At 46.9% G+C, this 10,743-nt stretch overlaps 1 protein-coding gene across 3 annotated transcripts in view; it reads right to left on the bottom strand.

The window, feature by feature from the left end:
* LARGE (like-glycosyltransferase) overlaps positions 1 to 10,743 on the bottom strand; it is a 619,028-nt gene that overhangs the window by 53,653 nt on the left and 554,632 nt on the right. For all 3 annotated transcript variants that reach the window (XM_010853352.1, XM_010853354.1, XM_010853353.1), the window contains one exon: positions 3,950 to 4,105. In XM_010853352.1, coding sequence (XP_010851654.1) covers positions 3,950 to 4,105 — 156 coding nt within the window. The remainder of the gene's footprint in view (positions 1 to 3,949; positions 4,106 to 10,743) is intronic.

Raw genomic sequence — 10,743 nt, 5'->3', positions numbered from 1 at the left:
GAAAGCACCAGCATGTCCTTTGCGAACTCTCTACTTGGCTCTTCAGGTCTGGTCCTTCATTCTGCTCTTTTTGTAAATATTTGAGTGTTCATTATGTGCTTGCTGCTCTGCTAGGGGTGAATGGTACACGTAGAGTGTCTAACAGTCTTATACTTGGGGGAAAAATAGGGAAAAAATGACATGAATACAGTAATTGTGGACAGCATGTATGTGCCCATGAAAAGAAAATAGGGCACCTCACAGAGAGTGAGGTAAAGGATTACCTGAGGCTGGGACAGGCCGGGTGTGCCAGGAATTGAGAAGCAAGTGCAAAGGCCCTGAGGAGGGTGGGGGAGCCTGGGATGCTGGAAGGAACACAAAGGTGGTGGGTGTAGGCTCAGTGTCAAGGGGAGAGTTTTGGGGGGGACAGGTGGGGTGAGCCTTAGAGAAGGCCGCTCTCCCCGCCCCCAGGCAGACTGTCCTCTCACCATCTCTGACACTGTCACATGGTGAGCTCCATCTCCAGGGCCTGGAGCAGCCTCTAATTTCAACCGTGGTGCCCTGCATGGCACCTGGCAGGTGGCCAGCTCTCATAAGTGCTTATTCACCAAGTAAATGCAGCCACAGATTCCAAGAAGGACCACAGAAGATTTCTCCCCTCTGATGATCCACCAGGGGAGACTGGTGTAGGAAGGGCTGGTGAGTCACTGTTAAAGGCAGTTCCACTTCGTAAGGCATTGAGCGGCACACCACGGGAACTCACCCCTACAGAGATTAATGGATGACATCACCCTGCAAGGCTTTGTATTTGAGCCTCTTCCATGGAGGAAAGAAAAAAAAAAAGGGAGCAGGAGAACAGTTTATATTTAATGTTTGGGGGAAAAGTGCTGAATGGGCACTCAAATATTGATGATGATAACAAATTCTGACTTGAGTGAAAAGAACGGAAGGAAAACCCAGAATAACACAGTGTCTGTGGAGACCTCTAAGGGTGTCCCAGAGTCTGAGATGGAGGTCAAGAGCTTAATGGGTTTGTTTCCTCTCTGGTGAGTGGAAAAGAAGGGCAGAGGCTGAGGAAGGCATGGAGGGTGACTAGAGAAAGGCTGGAGATTGAGGGGATGATGCTGTGACCTGGGGGTAAGTGACAGAGAGCAAGAGTGGCCGTGCTACTGGTCATCCTGATAAAGGGCCAGGTAGGTGTATGCTGGCAGAGCTTCCTGCTCTGCCCCACCCCCCGCCCCCACCTGCACTAGAGCCTAAAAGAATCCTCCTGACATCCAAGAATACAAACAACACTTCTAGCATCCTTCCAGCCTGCCTCCTGCTTCCCCGCTGCTCGGCATCTCCTGCTCTCCACCTTTCCTATCAGCCCCTGGGCAAACGGTCCATCCTTCCGGTCCTCACAGCAAACCTGCCCGGCCTCAGGACATCCGTGCCAGCACCTTCATCCACCTGGAATACGCTTCCTTTGCTGTTCTTTTCCCCTTTCCAGCCTTTACTGCAGTATGTGTATGTTTAGTCACTCAGTCGTGTCTGACTCTTTGTGACCTTTGAACTATAGCCTGCCAGGCTCCTGTCCATGGGGTTTTCCAGGCAAGAATACTGAAGTGGGCTGCTCTTTCCTCATCCAGGGTATCTTTCCGACCCAGGGATCAAACCCACATCTCCTGTGTCTCCTGCATTGCAGGTGGATTCTTTACCTACTGAGCCATCAGGGAAGGCTTACTGCAGTATAGCTGGTATACAAAAAATGACACATAATTAAAACAATCTAGTGAGTTTGGCTATATTTATGTACCCATGCTACTATGACCACGTTTAAGGTATTAAAGATAACCATCGCCTCCAAAACTTTCTTGGTTTTTCCTTTGTGTGTGTGTGTGTGTGTGTGTGTATGTGGTAAGATCACTTAACGTGAAGTCTACACTCTTAAATATATTTGTAGAGGGCATCTCTGGAACTAACTGCACCTTTATAGCCCCTGAACATCAACTCCTCATGACTCCCTCTCCCCAGCTCCTGGTAGCCACCATTCTGTTGTCAGCATCAATACGTGGAACTAGTTCAGAAGCCTCATATTGAGAACTTGTGCAGTATTTGTCCTTCTGTGACTGAGTCATTTCATTAGTACAATGTCTTCCAGGTTCATCCATGTTGTCACAGATGATAAGACTGGCCTTATTTTTAAAGTGGAACAATATTCATTGTGTATGTACATCCTGCCTTTTCCTTATCCATTCACCTGTCAATGGATACTTAGGTTACTTCCATAGCTTGGTTATTAAGAATACTGCTACACTGAACATGGAAATGAAGATACTGCTCCAGGAACCTGATTTCAATTCACTTTAGGGCATATGCCCAGAAGTAGGACTGCTGGATTATATGACAGTTCTACTATTATTATGATTATTTGAGGACCCTCCATACTGTTTTCCATAGCAGCTATACCATTTTACATTCTACCGACAGTGGACAAGGTTTCAACCTCTCTGCGTCTTTGCCAACTCTTATTATCTTTTGTTACCAGCCTTCCTGACAGGTGTGAGGAGGTGCCGCCCCCTTGTGTGACTCTGACTTGTATTCCCCTGATCCTGTGCTCTTCCACAGCTGTCTCTTTCTTGAATTTGAGTCTCAGATAAAATGTCACCTCCTCAGAAGTCCTCCTTGACTTCATATGTCATTATGTAACACGTGCCACTGGCTGATAATTTTTCCTGATAGCTCGTCTAGTCATTGTGTTTTCCCTACTAAAATATTAATATCAGCACCATGAGAGCAGGGATCATTGTCCTGTGAATGAATCCTCAGTGCTCAGAATAAGGCCTTCAATAAATGTTTGTTGACTGACTGAATGAACCAGTTACTCATGTGTTTAATACTAAGGGTCAAGGAAAGGACAGGGAGCAAATATTTATCAAGCATCTAACATAGGGCAAAGATTGAAGGCAGGAGGAGAAGGGGATGACAGAGGATGAGATGGTTGGATGGCATCAAGGACTCAATGGACATGAGTTTGAGCAAATTCCTGGAGATGGTGAAGGATAGGGAAGCCTGGCGTGCTGCAGTCCATGGGGTCACAAAGAGTTAGACACAACATAGCAACTCAACAACAACAGCAACGCAGTGCAGATGCTGACGGAGATGGATTACACATAGTCTCAGTCTCAGAATAGCCCTGTGACAGTTTTTATCTCTATGTGACAGATGAGGAAACTGAAGCACAGAGAGATTGAGTAACTTGCCTAAGATCACAGAAGTGGAAATCAGAAGGGATTAAAGCCCAACCAGGCCAAGCTGACCCCACACACCCTGCCTTTTCCACTATAGTAAGCTGCTTCCCCACATCCTGCTCCTCACAGCTTCAAATCAGTCTCAACTTTGCTTGTACGTGCTGTGGGACAATGAGCAAACTGCAAAACCTCTCTGTGTCTAAAATGTCTTCAACTCTAATTGGGGGGAAAAAAAGGTTTCTATGAGCATCAAATAAGATATACAAAGAAATTATAAACAGTGAAGAAACAGGATAATAAAGTAGATGCCAGCTATGTCTGTGATCTAGCTATGAAGATATTTTGTGCCACCCCATGTACTGACCCTGAATCCTGGGTCTCCTATGTGGGTGTCTTGTCCACAAAGCCCTCAGAGTCCCCAGGTGTGCAGAGACCCTTTGCTTGTTGTTTCACTGAGTTTTTTCTCACACTGATCCCTCTGCTTGGTACCTCCCTTCTGACTTCACCTGGTCTGGGCATGCATATCCCCTCTGCATCCACAAAGATGAGCGTGGAAGTGACCTACTGATGTGTCCCCACCCTCGCTCCACCGCCCTGTTCCCCACTCCAAGGCGGGGATGGCGCCTGGTTCCTCCTGGGCTTGCCCTGAGCCTGGCACAGAGCCAAGCACTGGCAGTCCTTGGCAGACCAGCAGAGAGGCCCCCCTGCCTGCATGGCCAAGCCCTGGGGCCACTCACGTTTTCACTGTTGACGTCAGCCTCACTGGGGCAGCCAAACAACTCCCGTCGCAGGAGGTTCCCATCATACTCCAGGAAGGTCAGGTAGAGGTTGCGGAAAAACTCCACGTGCTTGTTCTTCACCCGCAGCTTCTTGGGGGAGTTCCAGTGAATGACCTGGTGGGCAACAAAGATAGTCAGGCCAGGAGGACCTGTGCTTGTGGGAAGCATGGCTGGGCACTGGTCTAAGCACTATCTTGGGGCCTTCCCATCCATCCATCCATCCACCCACCTGCCCATTCATTCATCCATCCATTCATCATTCAGCATTTATGGTCCAGGGGTTAAGAGCCAGGGTGCTGAAGCCAGACTGCCTGGAGTCAAATCCTGGCTTTGCTCTAGGTAGTGGTTTAATCTTGGGCAGATTGCTGAATCTCTCTGTGCCTCAGTTTCCTCATCTGTGAAACTGAATAGTGACAGCTCCAGCTGAGATCAGTCTTTTAAGCTTTTGCCTCTCAGCTCCAAACCTGTTTTGTGATGCTGAAGCCAGGGCTCTGCAAACTCTACTTCTGCTCTGCCAGCCACTTCCTATTCATGAGAGGGAGACAGTCAGGAGGGGGAGAAAGAAAGACTTGCCCGTTCCTTTTGCTTCCTGTCCCTATGTCCTTTCTCCATACCAGCTGTGGCACTTCCTTCCTTCAGCAGCAGCTAAACCCACTCTGCAGTTTTTCCAAAACTCAGCCCCCGCTTCATGGTCCTTTGTCCCCGCCGGGTGCTGCTGGCTCAGGAGTTGCCTGCAGACCCCACCTCAGAGTGTGGCTTCCAGGCCCGAGCTGGACTAATTTCCACCTCTTCCCTCTGTTCCTTCAGCTCCAGGGGTGGGAACTGCTTCTTGCAATTTTCTATTTTTGCTTTTATAGTTACCAAGTGAACTCTTTACATCTAGTTATCATTTTTAAAGATTAAATTCTCTGTTCAAATAATTGGTATGGTTTTTGCCTCCAGCCAGGACTGACGGATGCACTGTCTCCCAGAGCTGCTGGGAAAAATCAACTCATTAATACATGTAAAGCATGGAAGTACTGCCTGGCGTAGGATGAGTGCTCGGTACATGCAGGTTCTGACTATTAGGTGCCTACATTACACAGAGTTGGGAGATGGCAGAGGCCCCTGTTGGCAGTGCCCATCTGTGGCCTGCTGGGGAGATGGGTCCCCAGACAGCTAGTAGAAGGCAATCATGGAGGGAAGATCAAGAAGAAATGGCATCTCTGGAAGGTCAGAGAAGCATCTCTTAGAAGGAGACTTAGCCCTTGGCACAAGCTGGGGCTTGAAGGGTGAAAGAGGGGAGACTCTCTTGAGATATGCCCAATCGGGGCAGAAGGAGGTCCCGGGCCAGACATTAAAATAATTGCATGCGAGCTGGTGACACTCACACCTAGTGGGGATCATGTCTTTGCTGTGAAAGATGCCGGTGCTTGCCAAGTGCTGAGCCAGCAGGAAGGCTGATGGATGTGCATCTGACTCAGGAAACCTGAGCTTCTTCATCAGGGAGAAACTTTAACTAAGGGGGAAGTCAGGGCCAGCCTGTGAGCCTCCCAACAAACAAATTGTAACTTCGCATTCACAAGCCTGCCGGAAACTCTGGAGACACCGTGTCCTTGCTCTAAACGAGCCCATCTGAATCCCACTGTCCATTGTACAAAGATGGTACTTTGACCTGCCCATAGTTCACAGCAGTCAGGGTGCAGAGCTGAGACACAAACCCAGCTCTGAACCCCAGACCCCAGGTTCCTGAGTGCTGTCGTGGTCTGTGTCAGTGGCTGAGAGTTCTACAGGTGTGGAGAGGGAAACCTGCAGAGGAGACGGTTTGCTCACAATCACGTGGTGAGCTTGGACCAGGCCAGGGCTGCAAAGAGGATACGGGCCTCCTGGTGCTCCCCCACTGCCTCCCACCCTCCACTTACTCCTGGCCATCTCGCATCCCATTATGCCTCATTCTGTTGTGTCTGCCCAGGGATCTAGATTTGTGTATCATCTAAGGCAAAATATGAGGTTATATAAAAAGCAGCAAAAGTTAAAGGAAGGTAGGGGGAGAAGATGGTGGGTCACTAGCAGGCCAAGGGGGTTTTAGAAAACCCTAGGAACTTGGCTTCACTAGTGGCTCAGACGGTAAAGGATCCGCCTGCAGTGCAGGAGATCTGGGTTCAATCTCTGGGTCAGGAAGATCTCCTGGAGAAAGGAATGGCTACCCACTCCAGTATTCTTGCTTGGAGAATCCTATGGACAATGGAGCCTAGTGGGTTGCAGTCCATGGGGTCCCAAAGAGTTGGATGTGTCTGAACGACTAAGCACGCATGAACCAGGCTGCCCTGTGATAGGTAAGCGCACTCAAAGTCTATTAATATATATTCAGATTTACCTTTGCCACCTAGGATTTAATCATCAGAACACAGAACACTCCATTCCCCTTTGCTAGGCTCTATAGAAGTAAGTAAAATATCTATTGTTTACCTAACACTGATTATATGCTAGGCATAGGCCAGGGCTGCTGGTGTGTGTGTGTGTGTATAAACTTTCACATTCAGTCCTCAAAACAACCTGGCAATTTTTTTTCTGTTATCATTCCTATTTTACAGGCAATAATCCTGAGAGTCTCTCAGTAAGCAGCAAATCCTAATTCTAAATTGGGTCTTACTCCCAAATCTTTTTCTTTCTACCACATCATTCATTCATTCAAAAAAATATTAGAATGAGCAATAACTCTGTGTCAGGTACTGACAGGGTCTGTGACTGCAGTTCGTGCATGTGCTAAGTCGCTTCAGTTGTGTCTGACTCTTTGTGACCCCATGGACTGTGGCTCTCCAGACTCCATGGGATTCTCCAGGCAAGAATACTGGAGTGGGCTGACATGCCCTCCTCCAGGGGAATCTTCCCAACCCAGGGATGGAACTCATGTTTCTTAGGTCTCCTGAATTGGCTGCAGTGATGTACTCAAAAGATCAAAGTTCTATTTCTGGAATTTACAACTGAGGGGAAGAGGCAGATATTACATAACCATCCATTAAGTATGACGTGTGCTTTTTAAAGAGATGGTAAAGAGAGGCTGTTGGTAGTCATTTCTGGGCTGGGTCACTGCAAGTTTAGAGAAACTAAGACACAGAGGGAGAAAGGGACTTGCCCAGAGTCACAGCAGAGGGAGAAGCAGGGCCCAGCTCTGCCTCCCAGGCCACTGCTCCTGCCACTAGTCATCAGCCTGCTTCTGAAACTCTGACTCAGGATGAGGATTTCTGATAATTCTGATCAGCACATGTCTGACTACTGAGAAATGTCATTTCCTGGTCCCTTGAGGGGCAGAATCACCCATCATCGCTAGCTCAGGGGCAGCAAGTTGGTGGTGTAGATGGTATACACTGACAAGCTTTCACCTATGAGAGAAACTGATGCTGGGAATGTGCCCCAAAAACATTTTTGCAAGTACTTCTGAGTCTCTGAAAACCGATCTTAACTTATTCTGCTTGCTGGGACACATTAGCACAGTAATAAAAATATTACTAATATTAGCAGCTAACATATATTGGATGCTTGCTATGTGCCAAGCACTGCTCTGGACACTTCACTTTTCATAGCTCATTGGTCCTTTACTTAATACTACAAGTGATATTCTCAAGATCCCATCTTACAGGTAAGGGAAGTTCAGCAAATCTCCCCGAGCCACATAGCTAGAGAGTGGGAGATGCAGGATTCGAACCCACAGAGGTAGAGACATTAAGAATCTCTCTCTCTCTCTTATTTCTCCCATGCGATCATCAAATGACTGATTACAGCAATGAATATGAGATCTTCAGATTACAGGATGAGGAATGATACCTGCTCTCCCCTCCTGAATGTAGAGACTGCACCCAAACCTGGAATACAAAGGCTGCAGGGTGACTTAGCGCTTCTTAGATACACAAGCTGAACCTCCAACTGAGAGGGAAGTTGAAGGGTGGCATCCACATTGCATGGCAGGTGGGCTGCAGAAGCTGCCAGGCACTAGGGGCCCCAGGGGTGTGATCTGATTGGATCTGAAAAGTCTGTAAAGGCTGAAAATATGTGCCGCCTTAGAGTCAGCCTGAGATAAGCCTGAGAAGTTGATGGAAATTGACTACTGTCCAGGAAACTTAAACAGTATCTGAGAAGAGCCGGAAGTCAACGTGATTAAAGGAGAAACAAACTGTCACCCATCAAGGGTGCAGGAAAAAGCATTTCAAAGATTGAAACAAGACCCTGGTACAAGGATAAGGCTATGGGAAGAGCGTAGCCAATACTTTGACTTCTGAAGTACTTGGGACCCACAAGTGAAAGCGTTGGTCACTCAGCTGTGTCTGACTGTGTGTGCGCGTGGACTACAGCCTGCCAGGCTCCTCTGTCCATGGGATTCTTCAGGCAAGAATACTGGAGTGGGTTGCCATGCCCTCATCTTCCCAACCCAGGGATCAAACCTGGGTCTCCTGCATTTCAGGTGGATCCTTTACCATCTGAGGCACCAGGGAAGCCCTCTGGAACCCACAGGGCTCATAAAAATAATAGATGGTGCAAAACTGCTAAGAAATCAGAACCTGTGTCCAAATGCCAGGTAAATAACACAGGGCTAATGTGTTCCAAATTACTGAGATAAAGAGTATTTGGAAAATGGGTCTCTGTCTCAAAACCTCCACTGACTTTCTTGGTTTACAGAATAACAACTATCCTCTTTAGATCGGCAGTGAAACCTGTTCCACTTAAAAATTACAACTCTAACTCCAGGAGAAAAGAACTTTCTGGTATTTCTTGAACATGTCTTCCATGACTCAGTGCCTTTGCATATGTCCCCCCGCCCCCAGAATATCCTTATTTCTTCTCTACCATACACAAGCCTGCTTATCCTTCATGGATGAGCTCATGTAATTCTCTCTTTGATGACTTTCTGTAATTCTCTCCTTGATGACTCATGTCAGAAGGTTGCCTCTGAGCAGTCTTTCTGTCTTCCCTATTTTTCATTCCTAACATTGATTTTGTTTGTAATTGCAATGTCCCTAGCCCCCGTGAGTGGCTCATGATTCATTCAAGATCCAGCTAATCATCATGATTCTACTCTGATTTCCCAGACTACCTTGCTGCTAGGGGAGGCCATGTGGCCCAGGATTGCTCAAAATGAGATGGCAAAGCATATATTTGATTTCTTAGTCATAAGGTTCAGATATCATTCTCCTACCCGCTCACCTTCCTGTTGTGAATAGAGATGTGAAGATTGGCACTATGACCGCCATTCTGTGACTGTGAGGTCAACACACTGCTAATCTACAAACCAATTCTATAGGTGCTTACACCAGAACTCTCAGGCAAGAAATTCAAACCCCCTATTTTATTTTTAGCCACTACAAATTGGGTTTTCTGATTTTCATTGTGAGCATTCGTAATATAACACCCAAGGCAGTTGTTGGGTCCTTCCTTAATGCTCTTATATTTAATTCTATTAGAGAACTCATTGCATGCTCTTGTAATTATTTATTTACATTCCTGCACCTGGCAGCATTGGCATAGGAATTTCTGAACCAGCAGGGACCATGACTTATTATTCTTTCTGAGTGCCATACAGCCTGCCAGGTAGTTAGTATTCAGTAGTTGCAATCTCATTCAAGAATGGAAATCATGATGATGACATTCTCAATAATCCTCATTTTCTGTCTGTCTACAGCAAATCAGTTATAAAAGCCCTATTCATGTGGGCTTTAGGATGGAGAAACACAATTCTCTTTTCTTCGTCTAAGGACCAAACAGCTTGCCATTTTCTCTTGAAGGAGTTTAAACTCCTCTGTTCTTCCCTTGTCTGGTATTTCAAGAAGGACAATGGTCTCACAAGTTCCTTTCCTTGTCATCTTGAGGATTATGATGCATGCTAGAAAAGAACAAGACACACACCTTATCCGAGTCTCAGCTCCAGCTCTTATCTGCAAGGTGGCTTGGACATGGCTGCCTAGTATCATGAAGATAGTCCCTCATCTATAAAAGGGACTAAAAGCAACTGCCTTTCAGTGTGTGGTCAAGACCAGGGCTGAGGGATTGATGGGCGTGAAGGCATTTCACTTGTGTTTATTAAATTACAAAATAAACCTGGTTTTAGACTTCATGAAACAGCCACCTTATCAACTAGGAAGGCTGGATGAAAACAGGAAAGCAAAGAGGAATCAGCAATAAGACTTAAGAGGATAAACTGCAGGTTGAGGGAGCCAGGGGCAGAACGGTAGGATGCAGGCAGACAACACAGCCCAGAGGAAGGTCCTCCTGGTAGAACCTCAAGAAGGGGCTATGCAGGAAGGCAGACACTCAGGTGGATTTAACTCCTTGGGCAGAGACTGGAGAGTGCTGAAAGGCAGGGGAGAGAGGCAAATGTTACCTTTGCTTTTCCCAACTCTGTCATCCAAACAACTTAACATATCTGCACCTCTATTTTCCAATCTGTTAAAAGGAATTATCAATAGCAATACATGCTTCAGAGGACCAGTGAGACAAGAAATGGAAAGGTGTCCGCTGTGGAGCCTGAAACAGACCGGCACTCAGTGTGCAGGAGTCTCAGGAATATATGTGATCTGTCCCCATGGGATTGTCTTTAAAGTGATGCTGACCCTCAGGCTGTACTTAAACCTAGACCGTTGGTTCTGTGAATGCGAGACCTGCATTTGCCCGTCTCCACACGCACAGTGGCAGTGTTTGGTCAGTGTTTCCTGACTGCCACGGAATCCACTTCCATTTCCTGCTCCCCAACCATCAACTGCTAAAGATTCTATTACAGTTCT

Source organism: Bison bison, unplaced genomic scaffold (genome assembly GCF_000754665.1).
Source record: "Bison bison bison isolate TAMUID 2011002044 unplaced genomic scaffold, Bison_UMD1.0 scf7180017864327, whole genome shotgun sequence".
Lineage (NCBI taxonomy): Eukaryota > Metazoa > Chordata > Mammalia > Artiodactyla > Bovidae > Bison > Bison bison.
The sequence above is the reverse complement of the archived record's forward strand: the minus strand, read 5'-3'. Positions and strand labels throughout refer to the sequence as shown.